The 26,270-nt window shown below is 39.1% G+C and overlaps 2 protein-coding genes across 3 annotated transcripts in view; one reads left to right on the top strand and one right to left on the bottom strand.

Annotated features, from left to right (window-relative positions):
* Window positions 1-19,361, top strand: part of LOC140313973 (rho GTPase-activating protein 42) — a 65,201-nt gene extending 45,840 nt beyond the window's left edge. The window contains exons 5-25 of one of the 2 annotated variants that reach the window (XM_072391973.1): window positions 5,468-5,569; window positions 5,774-5,884; window positions 6,986-7,090; window positions 7,713-7,842; window positions 8,210-8,310; window positions 8,800-8,909; window positions 9,441-9,497; window positions 10,828-10,906; window positions 11,188-11,227; window positions 11,553-11,615; window positions 11,749-11,823; window positions 12,292-12,376; window positions 12,548-12,606; window positions 13,152-13,257; window positions 13,520-13,679; window positions 14,249-14,399; window positions 14,589-14,975; window positions 15,270-15,426; window positions 16,645-16,707; window positions 16,815-16,894; window positions 17,650-19,361. In XM_072391973.1, coding sequence (XP_072248074.1) covers window positions 5,468-5,569; window positions 5,774-5,884; window positions 6,986-7,090; window positions 7,713-7,842; window positions 8,210-8,310; window positions 8,800-8,909; window positions 9,441-9,497; window positions 10,828-10,906; window positions 11,188-11,227; window positions 11,553-11,615; window positions 11,749-11,823; window positions 12,292-12,376; window positions 12,548-12,606; window positions 13,152-13,257; window positions 13,520-13,679; window positions 14,249-14,399; window positions 14,589-14,975; window positions 15,270-15,426; window positions 16,645-16,707; window positions 16,815-16,894; window positions 17,650-17,738 — 2,310 coding nt within the window. In that variant the 3' untranslated portion in view covers window positions 17,739-19,361. The remainder of the gene's footprint in view (window positions 1-5,467; window positions 5,570-5,773; window positions 5,885-6,985; window positions 7,091-7,712; window positions 7,843-8,209; window positions 8,311-8,799; window positions 8,910-9,440; window positions 9,498-10,827; window positions 10,907-11,187; window positions 11,228-11,552; window positions 11,616-11,748; window positions 11,824-12,291; window positions 12,377-12,547; window positions 12,607-13,151; window positions 13,258-13,519; window positions 13,680-14,248; window positions 14,400-14,588; window positions 14,976-15,269; window positions 15,427-16,644; window positions 16,708-16,814; window positions 16,895-17,649) is intronic. The other variant, XM_072391974.1, reaches the window with a different exon arrangement.
* pgr (progesterone receptor) lies at window positions 19,087-25,481 on the bottom strand. The gene is made up of 8 exons (XM_072391975.1): window positions 24,363-25,481; window positions 24,033-24,142; window positions 22,050-22,166; window positions 21,428-21,733; window positions 20,948-21,092; window positions 20,677-20,807; window positions 20,161-20,318; window positions 19,087-20,063 (listed from the first exon to the last, which is right to left on the bottom strand). Exons 1-8 carry the CDS (start codon window positions 25,235-25,237, stop codon window positions 19,908-19,910), a joined length of 1,998 nt encoding a protein of 665 aa, XP_072248076.1. The 5' UTR covers window positions 25,238-25,481; the 3' UTR covers window positions 19,087-19,907.
* Window positions 25,482-26,270: the final 789 nt, after the last annotated feature.

Here is a 26,270-nt window from a genome sequence, read left to right as displayed (position 1 = left end):
CACAGGGTCGGACCAAATGTTTTGTTGTACAGCACGTCAAACTTTGCAAAGTCTACAACAAACACACATTAGAACACCATGAGAACGCAAACACATGTATTTTCACTCGGACACATATGTGCCGGCTGCCAAACTGGGATGTAGGCCTGAAATCAATGTTTCACTTCCTTTTTTCAGTTTCAGAAAGATATTTTCTGTTATCTGAAAGTCGATAACCTCCCAGGCAAAGAACTAGTACTTTCAGAAGTGGAATGAGAAGTGAAAGTGTGTTTTCATTTCAGTTTATTTGTACTGTTGTCAGCTTTCAATTGTTTATCATTTTCCTGTGTTCATCCATTAAATTCCTAAATTATATCCATAGACTGGCTGTTTTTAGTCCATACTATTCGTGTATTTATCTATTTACTTTGTCAGCCACTCAGTGAGTCAGAGAGCCTTTACAGCCTAGAAATTTAAATAGACCCCAGGGACACTTTCTCGAGAAAGAACCAGGGGGTGGCTAACTGGCTATCATTCATCCTGTCTAAAATCTTCTTGAAGAAGGATCTTCTTCAACATTAGGGACACTATAGGGGACCAACTCTAGATTAGTGTTAAGAATTATCGCAAACAGACCCAGATGGGAGTCAGATGGCCACTGAAAATTTGCACAAAGGCTCATCAGACCTCATATGATTCTTGGCTAGTTATGGTCTCCAAAGGCACACATGACGTTTGCCTTCATGCAATGAAATCCCAAAAATAAATTAACCAAGACACTGTGAAGTAAAGCTGCTTGCTACACACAAACATTTTTAGTTACATGGACATTAATATTTTTATTACTTTGCAGTAAAAATATTCATATTAGTGCAAAAACAGCAGACTAAGACGTGTATCACACCCATTCTTCTATCTATTTTCTTTAAATAGAGTTCCAAACACAGCTCTATAAAGTTTCTCCTTTTCATTTTTATTCGGCCACAATTTTCATGAGTTTATATTTTGTTACCAGTTTGCAAAACTCTGGAGGCTGATGAGGATCTCCTCCAGCCTTCTTCAAGGTACATGGCATGCTCTGCTTTAAATGAACACTTTTATTTGGTATTTTTCAAGCAACATTTTTTTAGAATGACAATGACAAGTTATGTCTTGCAGAAAAATGCATCTTTAAATAATTAGAAATGTATTAAAAATCTACCGATACCACACAAGATAGCAATGTTGTCTCGGCATCAACAATGAGCTCGATAACTTTTGTTGTTGCCCTGCTGTTATTTTGACATAATAGGATAATATATAGTATAACTCTCAAATATGACCTCTATTTATCATTATTAAACCTACTAAAAACGTTGCTAAGACATAGGAGTGGCGAGGTCCCATTAGCAGATCAGCTTATAAGCCTCGCTTAGATATTTTATTTACAACATATATACGAAACATCAGTTGTTGAAAGTGAGACATTTTACTATCTAATGAAAAATATTAGCTCATCTTCAGTTTGATGGCAGCAGCACATCTGAAGTGGGACTGGGAGCATCCCCTCTTCTTTTAACATAAACCTTCAGAATTACTCATTATATACTGTTATGTATATTTGTTATTGTATTCTCCCCTTAGCTACAAAACTGATGTTGTGTTCTTATGGATAACTAATCCCTCCTACCCTTAATTCCAGTTTAGTTAAGTTTATTACTTTGTCAGGGAGAATGCACAAAAGCAATAATCTCACTGGAGAAGAGTTGCGTTTGTTCAGATTTAGCTACTAGATAGTTTCTATCTGCATTAGTGACAATTAGTAACCTTCTGTTTGTATTCTATCAAACTGACAATATCCACACAGGGACTTCATGGAATCATTTTGAAGGATGAACCAACACATTGGCCTCTGGTCCTTTTGTATTTCCTTGTATTCTTTTTTCGGAGCTGAGAGCGACTCTGAATATTGGACAGGCTGCCTTTGTTTCCATTCCGTCTCTCGAGGTAATGGACTTTATCTGACTATCCTCATTGCCTTTAGGTTTGATAAAGCCAAATTGCTGTGAAAACAATCTTGATAAAATAAACTCACAGCTGGGCCGAAGTTAAAGTTTAAGAAATAAGGCAATCTTTAACCTTCAAAATTGGATTGAATAGCCTTTAAAACAGACACTGAAATGAAAAGCATAAAAAAACAAACTTCCTGGCCCTCATTATAAAATCTGGATCCAAAAGTCTGCCTTGATTTTGATATTGAATAAATTTGGGTGTTCTGAGTGAACTTGCTATGATTGGCACCTATTTGTGATGCAGTACAAAACAATAAACAAATCTGTCATATTACCAAGAAGTTTCAAATTCCCTCTTTTTTCCCCTCTTGTTATCTCAAGGTTAGATAGTGAGAGGAATGTATAGGCTGAGCTTGACAGGAAGAAGCCAAAGGCATCCCTTAAGGATACAGTATAGACCTATTTTCAAGCAGAACTTGTCAAAAGGCTTTTTTCACACCATAATAGTAAAGAGGCTTTGAAAGATTGATTTTTAAGAAGATAGCAGCCTCTTCTTTGTACGGCCTTACTGGGACCTTAACAATCAGTTGCAGATCAAACACACTAGAAATATTTCTATCCTCTTGTGTTGTATATTTATTATAAAAAATTTTAAATTCCCATCTCACAGCAATATAAATGTAAATTTTTAGTCTTTTTGCAGTTTTACTTCACACACTCATCTTTTTTAACTCTTCAGAAGCTGGAAGTGTTTATAATTCTTGTTAATTGGACAACTTCTTGCTGTCTGTGATGTCTCTTCAGGAAGTGGGATTTTAGGTAAGTCGGGAGACATTTTTGGCTTTTCAGCAAAGCTGCAGAATTCCGACTAAAGCCCTGTGTTCCCTCTGTCGCCCTTGTTCATCTAAGACCAGCTCATGTGTGGTGAAGCATCAAAATAGAGCAGCTATTGGTATTTAATCGCCACTCAGGACCCATACTCCAATTAGCTATCTCTAATGAGCTCAAAGAAATGGGTTACAGAGTTCTCCCTTTCAAGTCATTGCTCAGATAATGCATTTAAAATGGAAATGTGATGAAATATGCTTCATGTGATGCCTGACTAGTCAATGATGTTTGCATTTGGTGCTGAACAAAAATTAGGAAGTGTAAAATAAAAGTGTGTGATATCTTTTTCTATATATATACATGCACACTTTCAAGCTTCCCTGCAGCTTACATCTGTTGCCATGGTGATTGGAGGTTCAGCAATGATGGCCCTGAGACTCCTTGAGGCCAGTGTCAAAACTGGCGATGTACATCCAGTATCCAAATATTCTTCCTGCAGTGTTCCATGTCAGTTCTTAGCATCATGTCCTTAGAAAACCTACAGATGATGTCCGGAAGAAAAGCTGCCTTCATTTTTTTTCTTATCATTTTTCTATAGTCTTCAAATTAGCAATTAGCAAAGTAACTCGTACTAAAGCTGCCATCAAAGCACTGTTAACAGCAATATAAGTCTTCACCAGTTAGAAACTGCACTACAAAGCAATCTGCATCCGAATATTCTCCTGTTGCATCTGATTTATTCATGAGTGCGAACAAAGCAATCGGATGAGGAAATCTCCCAAGTGCTAGGTTTATGTGTGTTTTGTGCACCACAGAGTGTTGGAAAGTGCTATGACGTTGTTCATTCTTTACAGTTAGCTGATCACTCTTCAGCACTGACATTAGTTTGTGTCAAAAACACCCACCTAATGTGTACTTCAGGGTCTATATCCATCCACATTAATTTATTCTGTCTACGTATTGTGTGCTTCAAAGCCTCTTCCTTACACTACGCCAATTTTCTATAAAGTTCTTGCAATCTTATTTTCTTATATTTTACTCTGATTGCTCAAGCATAGGGTTAGGGGGGAGGTGCACTCTGCACATGAGCAAGCCATCAACACCTGGTGTTCTGCTAGGGTATCATTACAGCTCTGCCAGTTTATACACGTCCTGCTAGGATCAAAATAAAGCATTGCACTTGGGTGACTTAATCAGGCTGACTCTGCCTTACAGTTTCACTGCAACACTGAGTCACTGCCTGCTCTTTGTAAGTGTGAAAGAGTTGCTCCAGACGTACAGACATTTGTTAGGAGTTTTCTAGCATGCTCATGCTGGTCAGCAGTGCTGGGACACTCCTGCTGTGACCGTAGGGCTCAACTAAACCTAAAGCTCTTAATTCAGTGTGAATGCTAGAGTGTGTGTCTCTGTGTGTTTGTATTTTCCCGAGAGCTTTGGTTGTGTACAATCTTACAAAATAATGTCGCATCTCCAGCCCTCACAATGGCAGATCGTACAGTCAGCTCCCCTTTGTTCTTTGGTAATAACAAAAAATCCTGTTGGGAAATTGGTTTCTGATCAGAATGTTGTCATTTTTAATCGTATGCTTATTTTGCTGCCCACCTGTTTATTTTTGTCTGTGTTACAGAAAAGAAGGTGTTTACAGAATTGATTTTATTTTCTCTCACTCTTGAAAATATATTTATGGATCGGACATCATAAGATAAATAGAAACAAGATGCTTCTACATTAAATTATCTATTGATTTTTGTGCCGTAGCATGTGATAGTTACATCGACTGTGTTTTGTGGTGAATTCCTGCGTCTAACTGCTGTGGGAGTTGTTGCAACAAAACGCTGTTCTAGGCCATATCAGTAGCTGGTAGATTAGACTTGCTAAATTTCAGGGCCATGGGAATGAAAACAAACAAGCAAGATCTAGTTACAGTGGCCCTTTCCTCACACTTTCCCCAGCCCCCCACAGTTTGTCTGTCGTCTGGCTCTACTAAACATGTATGCATAGTGAGATGGGCATTAAGTAGGCAAAGCTCGGTTTAGAGGTCAGACTTGCAGATGAGACACTTGAATACCCTCACCCAGTCAGGTTCTCTCTGCTTGGGCAGAGTTTGATTAAAGCCTAAAAATTGGATCTTTTTTTTTCTTGCCGGAATGCTCAATCTCTAAGTCCGTATGCTGTATAGATGAGAATCTGGCATGGAAAGCCCATTTCCTGTGCCTTTTTCAAAGTCTTCTGAATCACTTTCCGAATCCTGACTGTTGAGCTTGACTTATCCCTGCAGGTGGATAGTAGAGCATATCAAGAAAGGAGAATGCAAACAGCATCCAGCCAGTCCTGTCTGTGACTGTGCCAGATGCATTATGCTATTTGTGATTTACAGTGTTACATATTTTTCTTTGAACTTATGTCCCCAGCTGGGACACCATGAAAGTAACTGTGCATATTTCACTGAAGCCCTATTGGTAATGCACAGTCATGCCGCCATAGTTGGCTTGTCATTACACATGTCTAATGCCACTTTTACGACCTACCATGATCTATTGACAGAATTTAAAATAAGAAGTGTCAAAAAGCACTTGGAAATGTAGTTAGACCTCCACCTAGTGGAGATTCAGTCTCTCACCTCAGATCAGGGATAAGAGACTAATTCTTAAGCCTTGTATGTGTCTTAGGAGGGGAAGAAGAAATTTGATAAGGAAACAGAGAAATACTACTCCACACTTGAGAGACACCTCAACCTGTCATCCAAAAAGAAGGAGGCATATCTGCAGGAGGTAAAACCAAAGCAAATTTCCTCGTTTTTTTACGGTATGCTGAGAGTCTTCTGAAAAATAAAGTTATTGTGTGTTTGCACTGTTCTCTGATCCTTACTTCTCTAAGCATGCACCCTTTCCATGTCGTGATGTAAACATTAACTCGCCCAGGTTGACCCGTGTCTTTGTCATGGCACTAACCCTGGTTTGTTTGTTCATTCTCAGGCTGACATGCAGATTGATAAGGAGAGACAACTCTTTTATGATGCGTCACTTGAGTATGTTTTCAAAATACAAGAAGTGCAAGAAAAGAAGAAATTTGAGTTTGTTGAACCGGTGAGAGAAGTTTCATTTTTATATATTTCTGTGGTCAGGTAGTAAATCAAAAAAGACTGAACAACTATGTTGTCTTTTTAGTATTTAGCTTTAGTTTTAAGTGGCACTGGATCTTAGAACTTACTTTTATTTGAAGTGGGTGTTTTTCTGCCTTCTTTAATGAGGGCAGTATATATTTACTTGTATATTTCACACATTTATCATCCTCACCACAAATTTTCTTTAGTACATTCCATCCACAAGAGGCATGCAAGGGTTACAGTGTGATCAAATATTTGCTCATACAAGTGCTGATCAAAGGCCTTGTAAAAGTCCTTACCTTACAAATGTGTGGAATATGTTCAGTGCAGAAATGAGCAGAAAACATTAAATTCTCTTGGTAGTAAATGTCTGAGAATGTGAGATGAGAGCAAAGTGTTTTCCTCCTCTGGCAACGTACCAACAACTCAGGCCAGAAATGCAAATCTTCAGGCCACAGGTAGTGGTGGGAAAAATGACAAGGCTCAACCTTGCCTGTGATGAATCTGGGCTCAGATAAGGTGGTTCATCCTTGAACATTTGATATAACAAGCCTCAGCCCAGAAATCAAATCAGTGGTTGTGTCTGAGGATTTGACTGAGTGCAGCTCTGTGTTTGTGGGGTCCTCAATTCCAGGAATGAGATCAGTTTTTCCTCAAGCTGCACGACTGATTCTTTATAATTCTACGGCAGTCAAGGTGTTTGTTTGTTTGTTGCTCTGAATATAAGATCCATATCTGTGAGCTATAAAGAGCGAAAACTGTCTGAATATGTGCTGCATCCTGCCATCATCTTGTGTAGTGAGTACATCAACATAAGAATCCTAGATTTAACCTAATTTACTGATAAATTATAAAAAATAAATGTTTTCTTTAACTTTTAACACATTAAAATAGCGTTTACATAGCAGTATAATGATTTAAGGCGTTGTTGAAACCTTTAAATTCTCTTTTTTTCTCTTGTTTTATTGATGAGAAATGAAAATGAATTATTTTTGTGCTCTGGGATCTTCTGTTTTTCTGTTCAAACTCTAGAATGTTTAATAACTCAACAAATCACCATTTGAACGTTATTCCTCTTCAGCTCCTGGCCTTTCTTCAGGGTTTGTTTACATTCTACCACGAAGGATATGAGCTGGCCCATGAATTTGAGCCATACAAACAGCAGCTTCAGTTCAACCTACAGAACGTAAGTCTCAACACCTCACGGGTTGTAAACAAAGGCAGCCAGCCCCGAAATCACATTCTGCAGCTTATCATACCTTAATATGAGAAGCTGAGTTTTCACAAATGGATAGCTGTGCGATTGTAAAGTCGATCGATATTTTCAGCGTGGCGTCACTGGCAGTTACCTCGGGCCATTTAATGATACAGTGTCAGAAAACACTTAAAGAGTTGGGAGTAAAACTGCTGCTGCTGCCACTATGCCCCCTGCTTCCATCACTATGACCTCAATGCTTTTAGTCTGGGGGTCCAAATTTCTCTCTGACCCAAAATGTCAGACAATTTCGACTCCATAACCCTCTCTCCATGCCTTCAGATGAAGGGAGCACAAATAGGAACTGGTGAAGGTGAGGCTGTCTCAGCACTCTACTTTGTGATATGAAACAGCCCCATGTTGACATTTTTGACTCCACGAGAATAGAGATTTACACCTGAGTGGTGGTTCTAATTTTAGCCCACCTCAGGTGCATTTATTTTATAATACTGGAACAATATATTTTTGAAATATGAAACTGCATGTAAAAATGCCAGTATTTAGGAGTATGCTGTTATTATGAAGTTAACATAATCCTGCTTTTTCCATGAAGACACGAAACAACTTTGTGAGCACCAAACAGGAAGTGGAGAAGCTGATGAAGAGGATAAGGTCAGCAGATCAGGACTATAAACCTCCAGGCCAGTGGACTATGGAGGGCTTCCTGTATGTCCAGGAGAAACGTGAGTCTTACTATCAGGACTCCCAGCCTTCCAGGCCCACTCACTCCCCCTTCAATTATAAGTGCATGGTTTTACATCCATCACCATTAACATGTCTTGAGTTCTCCCAGACCTCTTCTTAAAAGATCCTCTCACACAAAGCTTATAATTCATCCTGTTTATGGATTCACTTTGATGTGCTCTCAAATGTATGTGTGTGTGAGGGTGTTACCACAAATGGGAGATTTTTATCATCAGCAATAAACAACTTTTGATTTATCACAATGTAATTGCACATTGATTTTCAGAAGTCTTTCCAGAAGAGTGTGATTCAGAGCAAAACAGTTTTGGCTCAACTACTATTTTCTTCCTCTTTTTTTGGTCCCAGGTCCTCTGGGATGCAATTGGACACGTCACTACTGCACGTATGAGAAAGGCAGCAAGACTTTCACCATGAGCAACACTGAAAATAAGTCAGCTGGGAAACAGGTAGTTCAGCTTGGTTTATTTTACTTCAGTTCTGGTTGCAGATGCACACGATAAAGCTGACAAAATCACAGCAGATCAAACGTAATGTGTGTGGGTGAAACAATGAGCCTGCTTGGAAAACTGCCTCGGGGGGGGGGGAGTAAAACCGTCAAAGTCACTGAACTGGCACAGAAAACAAAAGACTTGTTAGCTCACAGCAGACCGAAAATTTTCAAAGATAACAATAATTTACAAATAACAAGAAAGGAAAAGGCAAGGAATGAAAATAACCTTTTAACAGAGGATTTTGGGTGAGTTCTGTACCTTCATTTGACACTTGATGAATGATTTTGAACTCTTTTTGAAATAAGATCAACAATCTTTCCCTATCCTATTAGTTTTAATTATTTTTAGACTTCTGCAGGTTTGTTTCCATTTACACAAATAAAATCACGTTTCAAATTCTTTTTGTGATGAATGACTAATGTGTGTCTTTGTCTTGTGTGTTAGAATGGCCTCGTCCTGAATCAGCCAGAGATGTTCAAGCTGAAGTCCTGCATTCGGAGGAAAACAGACTCAATCGACAAGCGTTTCTGCTTTGATATTGAAGTGGTTGAGAGGTCTGTGATCCATATTCCTAAAAATGTGTCACTTGAATCACTCGAAGGGCATAACTAAAATGTGATATTTTAAGCAATCTATATCCACAAGTAAGAGAGTTTAGTTTTACTTTTTATTTATTTCCAGCAGTTCATTATATGCTGTACAATATGCTGGCTTGTGGAAAGTAGTCAATATTAATAATTGTCATGGTTTTACTTGCAATAGCAGAGAATTGGCAAATGTTAAACTTTTTTCACATTTACAACTAACTTTCAATGTACTGCATGTGGAATGTTTGTCCTCATGCATTTTATTTTCTCTTGAACCCAACTGATACACAACATTTGAACGTGCAAGAGCCGTTCAGGTTGGATTAACATCTTCAAGACTCAATTTACCAGTGTTAGATGTCTTAAGCTCTGTTTGTGTCCTGCATGTTCCTCATGTCCCCTTCCTGTCAAGCTCTTGTTTGCTGTATGTCTGCAACATCAATATTTATTCTATTTTTGAACCCATTCCATCTTTTCTCTGTGTCCATGTCATTGTAGAAATGACATCTGTCGTGGAACTCTTTTCAGGCCGCTTCAGTTTTTCTGTAAAGTCCGGTATGTGAACTGATCAGTGCTGCCCTTTTAGAGCAGTTGCATGAGCTGCATGTGTGCTGCTAATGGTATTATTCACTCAATCTCAATTTCAAACCTAATCGTTGCTGTTTGAAATCTCTTAGGTGCATAGGAAGACTCATTATTGATTTTTCTTTATTAGGTAAATTTGTTATCCAACTTGCCAAGAGTCTTACCTTAGATCAAAAACCTTCAAGAGACTGCCAGCTCAATAACATGAGAGAAACTAACCCTGCTGTACATTATGAAAGCTTAATATAAGCTATAATGCAAACCCAGAATCTACCGTTGCTAGTTTTTGTGTATTTACTCTGCATCACAGATGTTGGCCCAGCAACGCTGGACAAAAAATGCAGTTTGTCCGCTGAATAACTCATTTATCATAAACTGCGATGCCCCAAGGTGCATGTTCCAACCACAAGGACAATGTGGGCCAAGCTCCAGCCAGCTTCAAGCTCATCCATTCATCCTCGTTATAACACAAACATGTTGTTGAACCTATAGTGCAGCCTAATCTAACCAACCATCTCATTTTCAAAGGGTTTGTTCACCCAAATTACCTAAGAGGTATTCACACCATGCAGCAACATGCCTTTGCAGAAAAAGATGCCCTTGATTCTTTTGATTAACACAGAACTCAACAGTTTTCACTGTGGCTTACTAAAAAAAATTTTAAAAAGATAATTGATAAGAGAATAGAAAAGTCGTATTTTTCAGAGGTTTTGCTGTTGGATATTTAAAATCTTTTAAATGTTGTGAGCCTCTCAAGTATGAACATAGCCTTTCACATAAAATGTATTAGGTTAGAGGCATTAACATTAGAATCAAAACTCTCCTCATGACAATGCTAAAAATATTTGAAGTCTTTTTTTTGGGTTAAAATGACCTCATTATTCTAACAAAAGCTGACACGGCTCCATGCTCGCACTAACTGCCACTAACGGGTGGGGTGACATTCTTTTTGTTTTTTTCCATCAGATTGTACTGAAAAAGTGTGAGAATTCAAGTACAAACAATAGTCAGAGCAGATTTAAACTTTTAAGCACATGGTTGGGTGAAAGATTTAAGGTGCTTGCATGTTGGGTGCAAAAGATGGATCACTCTAATATTGAGCACAATGACTTTTGATTGGGAGTGGAATGTGAAGCACAATGCCAAGCGAGGACAGTTTGAAGTCAAGCATTTGCGCACAAGCTATTTTAGTTACACTAGTTCTTTTATAGCTGTCTCGGCCTGTGTAAACATGGTGTGTCCAGGGGCCCCAGGCCAATGAGATCAGACTGAGACCAGCTTTTCTCTTAAATCTTTCCAGGCATGGCATTATGACACTGCAGGCATTGTCAGAGTCCAACAGAAGATTGTGGCTGGAGGCCATGGATGGCAAGGAGCCGGTGAGGATTTCTGCCTATTTGTCTTTCAAATATTCATTATGTGCTGGCTGTAGTTCATCCAGGATGTTTTTATTGGTTTATTTGATAAGGGAATGATACCAGAACTGACTTATTAGACTCTGGCGCCCTCTTCTGGTTGCCTGAGTTTAGGTATTAAAGAAAAAGAAAGCAAACAAAACATGACCTCACCGTTACTAATAATAGGACAAGTGGGGGAGGGATGTGTGACAATATTTTAATTTTGGAGCAAAGCAGTAAAGATTTTTCTAAACTTTCTCCAGATTTACAACTTGCCAGCCATATTAAGCAAAAAGGAGGAGAGTAAGTGTCTTTTTTTTCTTTCCAAACCTACATCCTCACTGAAATATACATATCCAGCATTGATAATAAGATAATCGAGTCACCAACTCAGAAATATCAGTCAAGTAAGCTATTTTATATCTATAGCAATCTCTCCTCATTAACCCAGTTCTTTGACATGCGCCCACTCAGCTGACATTACAGAGCCTTCCAGCACCGGGGCTGCATCTTAATAATCTCATTAGTTTAAGCACAGACATAAGGGAAGGCTGATTATTCATACATGATACGTAGTTAACCCAGCCGCTAACTGACATGTCAATCCTGTCCTTGTGTTGTATTACAGCATATCTTAATGAGGCAGGTTTTAACTTCATAAGGAAATGCATTGACCTGGTCGAGATGAGAGGTGAGGCATTAAAATCTCTCAGCTTTCATGTGTCAGGTGACCTCATTCAAAGGTCAAGACAACACAATGCAATCCTAAAAGTGTTTGTCTTTGCTCTAAGGTATTGATTGATTTAATTTTTCTTTCCACATAGGCATAAATACAATGGGACTGTACAGAATTGGAGGGGTCAACTCCAAAGTACAGAAGCTGATGAGCACAGTCTTTTGTAAGTAGCTGAAACTTAAAGGATCATCGTGGAACCTCATATGTATTGTGACATGCTTTTTTTTGTTATCCATCTTATTTTCTCTCTCTATGGCTGTCGAAGCTCTACTGTAGGAGTGACCCAGTTTTTCATCTTTGTGAATCTAGTGCTATAGCAAATGTGATGTGACCCTTCAGAGTGAAGAAAGAGCTCCTCTCTGTGGCGTGACAGTGAAACAGCCATCTGGCCTAATGTTACTTTGTCATTACCTTATTAAATTATCTAAGGTAATCTTGTTTGCATATATTTCATACGTGTGAACAGGAAATGTCAGAGTGAATTACTAGAATCACTCTTAAGCTCGAGCTCCATCTCTATGAGGTACCAGACACAAGAAGACAGGCCGTTTTAATTCTTCGTTACACTGCCTGTCTGGTTGCATCAGGTTAAACTCTGTGTCGATGTAAACATAAAATGTGTTTCTTGTAGCATCCAAGGCACCTGTGGATATGGACCTGGATCCAGAGATGTGGGACAACAAAACCATCACCAGTGGTTTGAAGAATTACCTCAGGTCAGCTCGCCCCACCAGCTGTGTGTCCTTAACTGTCATCACTGCCTTCATAATGCCTCTCTGAAACCTCCCTGCTGTTAGTTATGCACTCAGTGCCACCATTGACTCAAAAAGAAGGTGGCTGCATTCAGAGGACCCGTGTCATTTCGTAACAGCTCTTTTTTCCATCAGGTGTCTTTCTGAGCCTCTCATGACATTCAAGCTCCACAAAGATTTCATCATGGCTGTCAGTAAGTTATGAGAAAAGATCCTTATTAGTGATGTTTTTGCTTCTGTTCTTTTGCTTTTTATCATTACTTATGTATTCAGACTTATTCAATGAAAAACACCCCCTGCTGAAAACTGATTACATTTAGGGAGCCTGTGGGTCAATTGTGTTTATGCCCACAGATAACACAGATGAGCTGAAGTGAAAATTCGATGTAACATATTATTAATTGTATCTAAGAATGTGATTGTAAGAGCTACATCCAGGTCCCAATTCTAGGAAAGTCAATTAAACAGTTTCTATCTCAGAAAATGGTTCCATGCTGTGCTCATCTATTTTAACGCCATATCAAACAGAAAAGCCAATTGGTTTCATCTGTGCTCATTTGCATCTCTCTGAAGGTCTGCATAGCTTCTCAAGCTGAATGTGATTTTGGAACAGCATAAAGACTTTTTTTTTCAAAGCTAAAGAGCTATAATTACACTGAAATGTTAATTTACTCTTGTTAAAGTCATGGAAATAATTATTGGCCTCTCTATTATTATGCATTCATTCTCTTTTCTTCAGAATCTGACGACCAGAACTACAGGGTGTGTGCTGTCCATGCTTTGGTTCATAAACTGCCTGAGAAGAACAGGGAAATGCTGGAGTTACTAATAAAACACCTTGTCATGTACGTGTTTTTGTAAAGAATCAGTTAAATCACACTGTTGAAAAAATTATGAAGAGAGAAAATATAAAAAGCGATTCAACAAATTTAACTTTTCTTCACCGTTCTGGGGCACAAAGGTGCATTTTTGTAGGTGTCAATAAAGCTCTCAGTAAAAAAGATAGTAAAATGTCACTGTGTCATTAAGAGTTTGCATAAAGAGAGTATCAGCGTGTGTAGTGCAGAGATCTTGCACTAATATAACCCATGTCTTTTATACATGTAGAGTTTCTGCACAAAACCAGTCCAATCTGATGACAGTGTCAAACCTGGGCGTGATCTTTGGTCCCACTCTGATGCGGTCACAGGAGGAAACTGTGGCCGCCATGATGAATATCAAGTTCCAGAACATTGTGATGGAAATTCTCATTGAGAATTTCAACAAGGTGAAACATCTTTTGACTTCAAATGTCGATGTATCGTATACACTTTGCATATAGAGAAATTCAGCAGTTTCTTCTGAGTAACGACAAGAAAAAACAAGAAAAAAACAACAAAGGAAGAAACCTCTTGCAGAACCAGGCTCATGGAGAGCACCCATCCTCCTGGACTAGTTGAAAATGCTGAATAGAGAATCACAGGCAATATCTTTTATGAGAGAATACTGAACATTATCTCACATTATAGAGTACTTTATGTACTTGGGCAAGACGCTGCACATCAAGTTGCTCTTGAGATACTGTTTATAGAGCAAATTTTAGTGATGATATGACTGGCGTTTTTACATTCCAGCCAAAGTCAGCTAAAGCTATGTCTCTGAAAAATAATGTGCAACATTGGTGATGGTTTAAAAAATGTCTGTGTTTCATTGTATGGGTGGTATTTGTCTCACTTACTGCAAACCACATAATGTTTCTAAAAAATGTCAAAAACTCAGTTGAAATTATAACCTATATGGAGATGCATAGATTGCGTAATGGTGTTTAGTGTTCAGTGCTCCTTTCTGGACCTACAGATCTTCCACCAGCCTCCAGATCCAAACGTGCCACTGCCGCAACCACAGAGCCGGCCCGGCTCTCGCAGGAGCAGAGCCATCTGTCTGACCAAAGGGCCCCGTAAACCCCGCAGCCTTTACACCCCAACGCTGTGCCTGGCAGATGCAGAAAGTGAGTACCAAAGCAGGGATTACTGCCTCTGGCCTTTTAATATCTCTTAGAAGTCTGCTCATTATAGTCTGCTTCATATCAAAATATTAGATTTTTTAATAGAAAAATTAATGATACTTCCACAATCATTTACAAACTCAGCAGGTTTTAATGATGGCCTTGCATGCCTCTTTTCTGGTCCCTGTATAGGTGACACTTTCAGCAGCAGTCCAAGCAGCACCCCTATGGGCAGCATGGAGTCTCTGTCATCCCATTCCTCTGAACAAAATACCTCCTCCAAAGCAGCTGCTTCTGGACAGAGGGGCGTGTCCCTCACGGACCTCCGCCAGACGCCACTCCAGCTCTCAAATGACCCCAGGAGCACAGCGTGTGTCAGCAGTCCTGAGTCCAGCTCCAGGGAGGACGCAGGGCGAACAGATGGAGAGTCAGAGGATGCTCTAAGCCTATCTTCAGTCAGCACAACACCGAGACTTTCTCCTGCACCCAAAAAAGCCCCCCACAGCTACACTGACCTCAAGCCAACACAGATGAACCGCTTCATTTCTCCCTCTCTGAAGTCACTGCAACTATCCGACGGTAGGACAACTGTCAAGCAGTGCAAGTTGATGTTGTATGTTGCTGTGATAGACTGTACAAAACTCAAAAAGTGGGTAGTTGTATTGTTATGATTACATATCTCAGGGCTTTCACAGTCTGACAGTTCCCCCTTGACATAAATCAAACAGCAGAATGAAAAGATGCTTTTTGTAGCTCACTTCCTGAGTTATTATTTTCTTTTGGTGTCAGCTGTTTTAGTATCAGACTTTTGAGTCTTTGTGTCATTTACAAGAAGACACAAGTTATTCTTATTTTGTGTATGTCACCCTCAAGGCCGCAGGAGCTGCACTGGATCTGTTCAAAGTTTATCAACACTGGAGTCCAAAGAGAGACTAAATCCTACTGTGCACCCAGACCTTCCTCCAAAACAAGTGATCCGCCGCAGGATGGACACCTCAGTCAGCAACGGCTACCAAAGGCCTGGCTCAGTGTAATGAGTTTTAAAAAGCTGCTATTTTTTCTCGTTTAGATTACTGCTGTTAATACCAATGAAGATACAAAATGTAGTGTCTGCCATGGAATCTTATCCTCTCCTCGAGTTTTATTTATTACTATATTACAAACCTTGTGTTCACATGATAAGCCAACTGGAACAAAGTGGTCTACTGTTCTGTAAATTGACTCATCGTAGTTAACCAGCTTCATGTTTTAGATTGTATATCTAAGAGTTTTAGGCTGTTCGTATGAGTCAGTACATGATTTAAGATAATAAGTGGTTTCAGAACATCATGCTTTGTTGGGCATATTTTTATATCATTTGGTGCTATTGACAAACCTGATAAATAACCAGATATTTAACAGCTGATATACTGTTTTGATTGTTATTGGAATAAACAACCATGTTTTATGTATAATGTATGTAGGGACAATATGCATCATAATGTGCACCCATGAATTTATTACAGCTCAAACAGTCGAGCACAATAGCTCATGAGCATTTCTTTTAATTTCTTCCTTCCTCCCTTTCTCTGTATCTCCCCTCTGAAAAGTCAGCCTCCTCCATCGTCTGGTTTATGAGCATCGAGAGGTTTCTAGAATCAGACGAGTATGTGTTCGGAGATTTATTTCTGTTCTCCACTGGTGGGGGAGCTGGCTTTAATTACGCTCTGCCTGCTCTCGGGTTGATGTGACCCAGCAGCAGTCTGCACTTTTTCTCCTGGGACAAATAGATTGTTTGACTTGTCATGTCTGACTAGCCAGTCACACAGTATCTCAAGTAGTTTCCCTGTATGGAGCCCATCTTGCTTGCCCAAGGTTCAGTTGTGCCCTTGAGGTTGCTGTATGCAGGGTCAAGTGCAGCTGTGTCCTGTAGTTTAACTGTAGTTCGGCACCGTGTTGAACCTGAGTCTACTTGGAGGAAGGAAACCTCCCGTATTTTGTCATTTTGCGATTCTCCTCCTCCTAAACAATAAGAAATGCTGGCAAGTCTAAGTGGGTAGATGTGTGTTGTTCGAAAAAGATAAGACTGTTCTGGATTTGTCTCTGAGACTGATTTTATAGCTTGTGTCTTAGACTTTTGAAAACAAAGTGTTATTACTGACACTATATCATTTTATTTCAGTAACTATATGTCTATAATTAAACTAAATATATCAATGCTACATACTGCATGATATTGTGTATTAAAACTGCTTTTTTACTGTTTCAGGGTGGCAGCCAGGGCACAGCTTTTTGAAAGTGCCTCTTCCCAACAGTCTATTCCAGTTGGAAGGTGCTGTTAAAACATGACACCATTTAAAACAGTTGGACCTAATTAATTCCACCCTTCTCTCTTTAGATGTGCCCTGATATTTCTTTTTTTTTTTTTTTACTTTATAGAGATGCCAAGGCCATGTATTCCTGTGAGGCAGAGCACAGCCATGAGCTCAGCTTCCCCCAGGGGGCGCACTTCTCAAATGGTAGGAGCCCGGAAAAGGCTTTTTCTTTTTTACATTATATTCTTTGGATGACATTTTCTGTGTTCGAAACAGAACGTGTGCCTACTTGCATAGGCTGATTGGACATTTGACTGTGTACACAGCCTTAATTATGTATGTGTCACAAGTATAGCGACAGCTTCCAGCGAGGATTTGGTAAATTCCAAGTGTTAGCTAGAGATATGTTATAATTTAGCCCAAAGCAAGACACGCTTGAATCCAAACAGCCTCCAGATTTTTCATTGCCTCTTATTTTTATGCCTCTTTCATTGCTTTTGTCCGGGAAGAGATTACTTGGCCCATAACCAGCGCAGTCAGGTCACTGTAACCTAGTGATGGAAGGTACCAGTGCCTGTTCCCTGTTAACACTGCCAGCAGAGCCTGCAGCCAAGCACACAAACGTCAACAGATGCTCCCTACCATTTACTAGCAGGCAAACCACATTAATGGGCCATTTTCCACAATATCCTTATTCAGCACATCTGGGATAGATTGTCTTTTTTTTAAGCTGTTCCCTTTATTTTAGAGCATTTGAACAAACTGTTGCTTTTCTTTAGTTTGTTTTGACTCTCTGTGATGCTGAAGCTTTGTAAAATGCACGTCAGGAAATGACTTAAAAGAGCAGTCTAACCCCGAATCTTCAATGTGCGTCTCACCTGGTTTTGGAAATGATGTAGTTAAACAGACAATGTGATTCTAATCAGCTCATACTCTTTTCTCTCTCTTCTATCCTTTAGTCTACCCCTCTGTTGAACCAGGCTGGCTCCAAGCAACATACGAGGGAAAAACAGGCTTAATCCCAGAGAATTATGTTGTTTTCCTGTAACCGGTGGTAAATTTAACACCTTTTTCATGGTATCCATGGAAAAAAAAACTTACATTATTAATTCTTGTGATGTTTCTGTTATAACTGCCAAATTGCTGCATTTTATGTGTTTTTTCGCCGACATAAGGCATGGCACTGATTGCTCTTGCAGTACTAGAAATTTAAAAAATATACCTCCTTTTCATAAATTGTGACATTAATTGAGTTAAGTATATTACCCTCTGACTGCACTGAGTCCCACTATTAGCCTACAGAATCATGAAATAAATTCAAATCAAATCCCATTTTACTCTAAGAAATATAATCACATATATATATAAATATAGATATATCAACATAAAGCCTTCATCAAGTTAATGGAAATCCATTGTCTCATAAACATTTTTATTAACCGTAATCGAACAAGCTGTGATTTCAGATGAGGAAGGTAATCTAATCTATTAGAATATAATGGAGAAATGGGTTTGCACCTTAATGTTTATGGACTCTGATCATTGTTCATCCACTGAACCTGCTCACAGCCGCCATGCACTGGTCTGCTACATGGTACTGTACTGTTCAATACTTGCTTGGAAGCTTTTCTATAATTACTCATAAAAAATATTTACATCTCAAAAATGTTTATTACGACACACTGTCACATCAGATATATGCTATATGTAAAATGTGTTTTTATAATGTTATGAATGAACCGTTCATAAGCCTTTTGTGTCTGTTCATGTATGTACTGTAGTCACTGGTGCACCGGTGTGCTAGTAATGACAACTCAACGCGTAACAGATTAAATTGTGTAAAATATAACATTTAATAATTAATTTAGTCTTTCTGTTACAACAGTTTCATAGTACAGAGTCAAAAATGATCTAAAAAGTTAACTTCAGCGATAATGTTTCAGAATAAAGAAAAGAAAAGAATAATCCACAACAGTTGAGCTCTTCACTTATTTCAAACTGAAAGAAAACTCCAGAGTTGAACTTTCTCCGGTGGCCGAAATGCATTTGGGAGTGTATTTGACATCTTGCTCTTGCCAAGATCAGGGTGTTCTTTTCTATTTGCATCTCTAAGAATGTGCAGTGGCCTTGAACAGTGATGCTGGACTCGCACTCTCTTACGGTCTGAAAATGCGGGGGCATGTTAAGGAAATCATATTCATATCCTGAATATGTCAAACTTGGCATCCTTTTTTTTATACGGACAGTTTAAACATTTTGAATTGTCAGCTGTATCTTTACATAAACAGAGTGATTTCTTTACTTTCTTTCGTTACTGAGTGATCATTCACAGTAGCTCTCTGAGCGGTAGCTCCGAGCACCCTACTTTTTTAGAAAAAAGTCTCATAAAAAAAAAGTCTGTTTAACTTTAAATCCTCCTCATTGACTGGATAACCTTATCAATCAGCTTAAATGCAGTCTGTTGTAAACATGGCACTATGGGACAATGATCGTGTTGTTTTCTCAGTGTAAATGGATGAATGCAACATTTTGCTAGTTTTTTCATAAGCTACACAATTTTGATTAACATCTGTCACATAAATGTAATTCATATCTGCCACTGATAGAGATCTGGATGCAGCTTAAGATTTATAAACCGTGCTCTGTTTTGAAAATAAAACTTTTAAGGTAACTCGCAGTCTCGCTGCAGATTGAGTTGTTTCTCATATGCTTGTTTTTTCCTCTTAAGATATTTTTTAAGATAAATATCTTGCCAGTTTCACCTGCTGAGAGTAGAAGCAGCGAGTCATTGAATTGAAGGGGCAGGTTTCAATGTATTTTGCATTTCTCCTTCTCTGGGATTGTTTAATTTCTTTATCTTTTACATTTTTTTTGTAACTTCAGTACAAAAATATCAGTATCTCTGATGGTGTATCTGTGGGTAAGTAACATATGTACACGTGTTTCAGGATGGGAAATGTTTGATAAATAGAGGAGCTTTACTGACAGATGCCCCTAAATTTATAATCTTCATAAATTTTGTGATATGTCTCTTCTAAAATATTTTTCAGTAATGTAGTGCTCATTCTTTTTTACTTCAAGAGAGTTGGAGGAATTTAGCAAAGTTTAGATGTCTGAATACACACACATCACAAAGATATGAAGAATCCAGTAATTTGTAGTGAAAAATCCAGTCAAACGCAGTCTCCACAGAGTTGTGATGTCTGTGCACACATAATCACTTTGTGTGGAATAACAGGGGCCTCACCATGCCAGCAAGAACCTTGGGGAGTTGGGAGGCAATGACCTCTGACATCATCTCTGGAAACTCCACTTTCATGGCATCTGCTTGGATGAAGGTACTCAGACAGAACAAATTGACCTTCTTCACTATCTGTCAAAACAAAGGGAGACATTTATAATTGGTTTGGTGCTCAATAAAAGCTGAAACAAACCGATGCTGCTGTATCCCACTCTTAAAAGGAGCCTACATCATGCATGGCGTCCATCAGTTTGGTAAGGTGGTAGAATCGCTGGGAGCTTGCCACCAAGCCCTTCTCCTTCAAGTGAATAGCCTTGGACAGCTCCCGGATGTAGTTTTGCCTCATTTCCTCAAATGCTGCCTGACTTTTGAGTCCTTCAAGGGGCACTGAGAAAAGACAGGACTCTTAAACATACAGCTAAAAGCATTATGCAAATGTAGAAAGAGTGTTATTCCATTATAAAAGCTTAACTAGAAGAATGTTACAGAAGTGCCAGTCAATAATTAACTCTTTAAAAGCATGCACCTATTAAAAGAAAAAAACTAAGTCAGTGCAGAAACAGAACTTGATACGAGTTGCTACATAAATCTTGTCAAGGTCCACTGATCTTGAACAACACTCCCATATTTCATCAGTTCTACAGCTAATGGTCATCAAAGCCTTACATTTCGGTTTGCAACGCTGTGTAATCACAGCGGTTCATTTAAAATATAAAATGAACATAAGGGAACAAGTGGGTCTTACCGGTGTTGAGTAATATTATGGCTTTCATGCAAAGAAATTCTTCACGGGTAACTTGAAGATTTGCAAACTCTTGAGGAATAAACTGTATCGCCAGGCAGAGGTCATAAATGGGAGATCTCCTCATTTGCTCCCTGACAGAAAAACACACGATACAGCTCATGTTTCTGAGCTATCGAGCACCTCTTTCCCAAAATCACTGATTTATGAATGAATGTATCACTCTCATGTCTTCATCATAAATAATCTTACTTACTGGTTACTGGTTACTTACTGACTAAGAATCAGATCAGGTGCAAAGTATAGATATTCACTGGAGACATTCTGAAAGGAACGCCACCCGAGAGAGAACACCATCAGGTTCATCCAGGAGTACTGTATTAGGGTCATCTGGTCATTGATGTGAAGGTTCCTAAAACCTTTGACAGAAAACATAAACTATTTGTCAGCTTCTCCCTCCCTTGTGTATCTTTTTTCAGAGTAGATCCTCTGCCCCATCCTAATAGCTTGTGGAAGGACATTCATTTCCCAGTCATTTTCTTTTTTTTTTGGCCTCTAGGTTTTGTTCTAAAAGTCTTTAATTTAAACATTTCCCATGTCTAATGGTAAATACTTTTATCCAAATCTTGCTGCTTCACAAAGCCTTTAATCTCAGTCAGTGTTTCAGTGTTTAAGGCTGAGACCATCAGGAAGGTCTGCCAGTTGATCCCCATGGCAACAAATGTTGTGACCCTGAGACGCAGAGAGCTGTTACCTGGCAGGGATTTGGACCACTTAACGATCCACAGCAGCTGTTTCTCACACAGCCTGTTGAGACTGTTGAGCAGAAGATGGTGAATCTCTGGCTGGGAGTTGTCAAAACCTGAGTGCATAGTCTCTGGCTCTATGTTCTCCAGGATGTTAATAATTTGTTGGGAGAGTTGCATGTCATGGATGCCTGGTATGCAAGACATGGAGGTCAAAGCCTGGCTTTCACCAGACATGGTCAAGTGGGACTGAAACATCAGGGACGGGGCCAAACCCAAGACTTTCAAGGCTCCAAAACGCTTCAGTTTCCTGCCTGTGACACAGATACACGGCCTGGTTAGATCTGATCTGTCACACAGTGCTTTTTTCTTCACATGCAAAAAAAGTCATAGTTTGGTAACATAGCTAGAAAAAAATTCTAAACGAGTTCCATACTTGTGCTTGTAGATGGCTACTGCTTAATTTTGATTCACGACTTATCTTTTCAATCCAAGCGCTTTGAATATTTCCTCTGACATTAAGAAGGATTTAATAGCATTACTTAGTACTACACAACAAATCATTTTCACGTCTGCCACATGGAAGCTTTACTGCTGGTCTGTTCAAAAGGAAATCCAAGCAAATGGTACCTCCAAGCATCATTCCTGCTTGATAGCACTTTCGGAGTCGACACGCGGGGCAATTTTTCCTCCGAATTTTGTCCACAATGCAGTCATTTCGCCCAGCGCAGAGATAGCTGTGATGGCCTGTTGAGTACAGACAATGTACAATTTTAACAGCACTTGATTTCCAAATATGTAGGACCCTGGGGAGAAAGATTGTGAAGAGAAAAGTGTTGAAGGGTTCTTGACTATTAGCATGGTTACTCCAGTGCACACTGAGGCAGCATTCTAAAAGATCTAAAAAGGTAAATTAGATATTGGCAAGGCTGTGAGGGCAGAGTGACATGGACATGGTGAGACATAGTGACTCTAATATATCTCACATTGCAAGATAACACACACAAAAAAGAAGAAAAAAAACAAGTCCAACATGAAGAACATGGTGTACACTGGTCAATGTGATACTGTAACTAATAACCTATAACACTACCATAGAAGGTCAGAGAGCGTTTTGTGTGTGTCTGTGTGGGTGTTTGCACTAATTTTCTTCTTTGAAGTTATTTGTTGGAAACAATGTCCACAGATTAACAGAAAAAGGTTTTTTATACTTTTTTGTTGCATGTTTGATGGAAAATACCGTCATTACAGCCCAGACTATGATACACTGTACAGCTGAGTATTAGAGTGAGGGACGGACGGGGCCCCACTAAGGGTAAGGCCCTGGAGTTGGTTTTGTCTGTATTTTTTTAGATTCCTCTGTGTACTTCCATAACATTTTTTTTTTATGTGAATCACTTGACAATCTGAACTTCATGGAGGATCTTCAGGCCCTCTTATCCATTGCAAAACATTTAAATGTGTTTGTTAATAAGACAAACTACTCATTAAGAAAAAAAATGTACTAAGAAAGGGGACAATTAAAGAGAAAGATAACAAAGAACAACTGCCAACCAATCTCTCTTACAATAAATGTGTGCTGGCATGAATGAGTCTGGGAACAATTAATACTTTAAGGTAATCGTAAAGGCAAATTAAATAGATTGAAGTATATATCTTTGCAGCAATTGTATTGTATAACACAGATCACAGAACATGCTATACAACATCAGATGAATGTAGTTCACCTAACACATAGCAGTTTTTGACACAGTAACCCAGAGTGGAGGAGCAGCAGGTCCTGTTATCTGTTACTTAGTTTCATGAACACTGCTTGTTTCACTTGCTAAACAGCTTAGCCTGCTACATCCTTCTAAAGACAGTTATGTTACCAAATGACCCACTATCATCTTCAGATCGTTAAAACTAGGTAATTGAACCAAAGAAACTGAGAGGAAATAAAACTGCAAATTTAAGATCACAGAATAAAGTACAATCTTGGGTTTGTTTGCTTTTTTTCTCTCTTTCTCTTTTATATGGTTAATTTTTGTTAGAAATAACTCTACCAATGGGCTGCAGATTAATCATTGACCTATTGAGTTTCATATAAAATATGTCATCATACATTTTTCTTTCAGAAAAAGGGCTTCATCGACATCATCATTGTGGTCAGTATTAGACCTTTATCAAATTAATATAGATGACCCAAGCAAATACTGTCTAACTATAGTAAATAGTAAAAGTATCCCACAGTAACTGTTGGCTATAGTATGTGAAAGGAAACATTTCTTGGGTAAGATTTTAAACTAAAGCACATACTGTTTTAGGGCACAGGATTTTGTGCCTCGTCCCTGCTGTCTAGTAGCAAGAAGGGTGTCAAAAAACAAAGCAGGATGAGCAATTTAACAGTGTGTCCCTACATCCTAAGCCCCTTACAGGGTAGTAGGCCTCATTTTCAAAGCAGGGGAAAAAACTCAACAGATACCATGGCTCTCCGTTTTATAACAATTCCAATACTAACACACGGACTGGTCAACATTTGACTGAAAGACAATCGGAACAAAATCAAAAGCAAAATGAGAACGAATCCTTAAACAGATCTGGAAATGAGTGATTATAGAATTATTTGCTCACCTTCGACTGCCCTTTTGAAAAAGACTTTACAGCTCCCACAGGTCAAGACTCCATAGTGGCACCCAGATGCCTCATCGCCACAGATCACACACAGTCTCTGGGGCTGCATACTGTCGAAAAAAAGACAAAATAGAAGTTTAATGGACTCATCTGAGGAACAGAATTGAGTTCTCTAAAGTTCTCTACTGTTTAATCCTAATTTTGTGTAAGTCTGCGATTCAGTCACAGAGTAAATTTGCGTTCAAAGTGTATGTATTACACAGTTTAAATTAAAAATAGGGTATAATTTCGCTGTAATTACTGGTTGATCTGCGCTAAGAAACTAATTACCCGGGAAATCCAGAGAACTGCGATGGATTCCTCTGAGAGAGGGTCTGGTTCTGGATCCCATCGTAGTTGCTGGCTGTGAACGGTTCCTGGGTCACACCTGTTGACTGGCACCAGAACTGAGGCTCAGTCGGGGAAGTTTGCATCTGCCAACGAGAAGCTTCAATCTTGAACATCGTCTGTTGCCCCGCTGACTGCGTGTTGGCATCAAAGTTGATGAGAGTCTTCCCCGACAAAGCACATCTGGAGTCAGTCATTACTGGGTTCACCAGCTGCTCTGACTGGTTCAGATCCATGGCGTAGTTTGGAGAACCCTCCAGCCCCGGTCGAGGAACCGCGATGATTTGAGGGAAGCTTGTCGATTCACCCTCTCCAAGCCCCAGGTGCTGCTTGCTATCGGTGTTGCAGCAGGTCCCCAGAGCAGATATCTCAGGAGATGGATTGAAGCTTGAACAGGGGGTGTCCATAATTACAGAGGGCTCCTTTTCATCTTTGATGAATTTACAAGCCGCTGAAGTTGAAGACAGACTAGAACTTGCGCCACTTTCGGATGTAGCCACATTCGTCCTCCGAACTTTAACATAATCCTCCCACGGCACATTATCATTCTTTAAATATTCGCTGTCGTGGTCATAAAATTGTTTTGCAGCAAGTGAAGCGTCGGTTAAGTTGCAATCTTTAAAAACTGCGCAATCGCCGCTTGAATTTAGACCTTGCATCAGTGTGCGAACGTTTCCAAAATTACGCACGGAGGACATGCCACTTAAGGACCGCGACTCAACTGATAATTTCGAATTAGACCTGTAGCCAGCATCAATCAAGTCACTTACTCCCGAATCGGTAGAATCAGCAGTCGAAGTGTTACTGTTGGAGCTCATCTTACCGTTTATCTTATTTTCTATGTAGGTTCGAAGCGCAAGCAGTGACTGGGGAGGACCCGCCGGCTGGAAGGTGTGTGATAAATTTCAGCTCTGAGACCTTCCTGTAATCCACCTTCCTGTCTAGATGGTCTGGGACTTGCCTGTCTCTCGCATTGAACACGGTTTCCAGTGCATACAATCTTTGGTATTTTATTATTAAATTAAATAAAGCAAACTTTTAGTCTAAATCGTCTGTAAATTGGTGCGCAAGCTTGTTCTCTTCTCAAAAGTAAACCAGACAGATACACAGAAGCTATTTGTCCTTCTTTTGGTTGAAATCTTCTAATGTTGAATAAAACTTATTTCCCGTTAACAGATTCCTCATATTCCTCATTCTTACTAAATATCCAATCCCCCAAAAAGATGTCAGCGGAAGAATCAAAGCAGAGTTGCCTTAGTGATATGTATAGAGTAACACTGCCCTCACTGCAGCCCTGCAGAGTAGCCTTCCAAAGAGGAGGATTTCATTGTCAAGGGCCATTAGTCTCCACCCTACAGTTCATGAATAAATACAAGGCAAAGAATCTGGATCAAATTGGAAAGTAATGGAAACTAGTGCAGTAACAGTAACTGCAGATGTTTACACCAGTTTATAGATGACAGAGTCACCCTTGCCAGTCCTATCTTTAGACAGGAAAATGTCAGTTCTGCTCTATCTGTGTTTGCAGCTTTGCTATTTTGAAGAATCTGAGAAAGTGTGATGTTTAGATGCTACAAGAGTGTTTATGAATAGCTCAGTTAATAAATTAGTCAAAGCAGTAATAAATTAAACTATTTTAGTTTCATTCAAAAGATGATTATGATTTTTTGTTGTTTAAATCTTAAGATCCTCTTTTATTTATACTTTTACGTTTATGCATTCTATCCTATTTATCTTTGTTTATTTTGCACTTGCATCTCTTTAAGGATGCTTAAAATGAAAAAATGCCAATTTAAGCTAAATATTTTGACTGTATATTTGACACAGTAGACAGGAAGAGACTTTATTCAT

The sequence above is a fragment of the Leuresthes tenuis genome, unplaced genomic scaffold, assembly GCF_036924035.1.
Source record: "Leuresthes tenuis unplaced genomic scaffold, fLeuTen1.0.hap1 SCAF_9, whole genome shotgun sequence".
Lineage (NCBI taxonomy): Eukaryota > Metazoa > Chordata > Actinopteri > Atheriniformes > Atherinopsidae > Leuresthes > Leuresthes tenuis.
The sequence above is the reverse complement of the archived record's forward strand: the minus strand, read 5'-3'. Positions and strand labels throughout refer to the sequence as shown.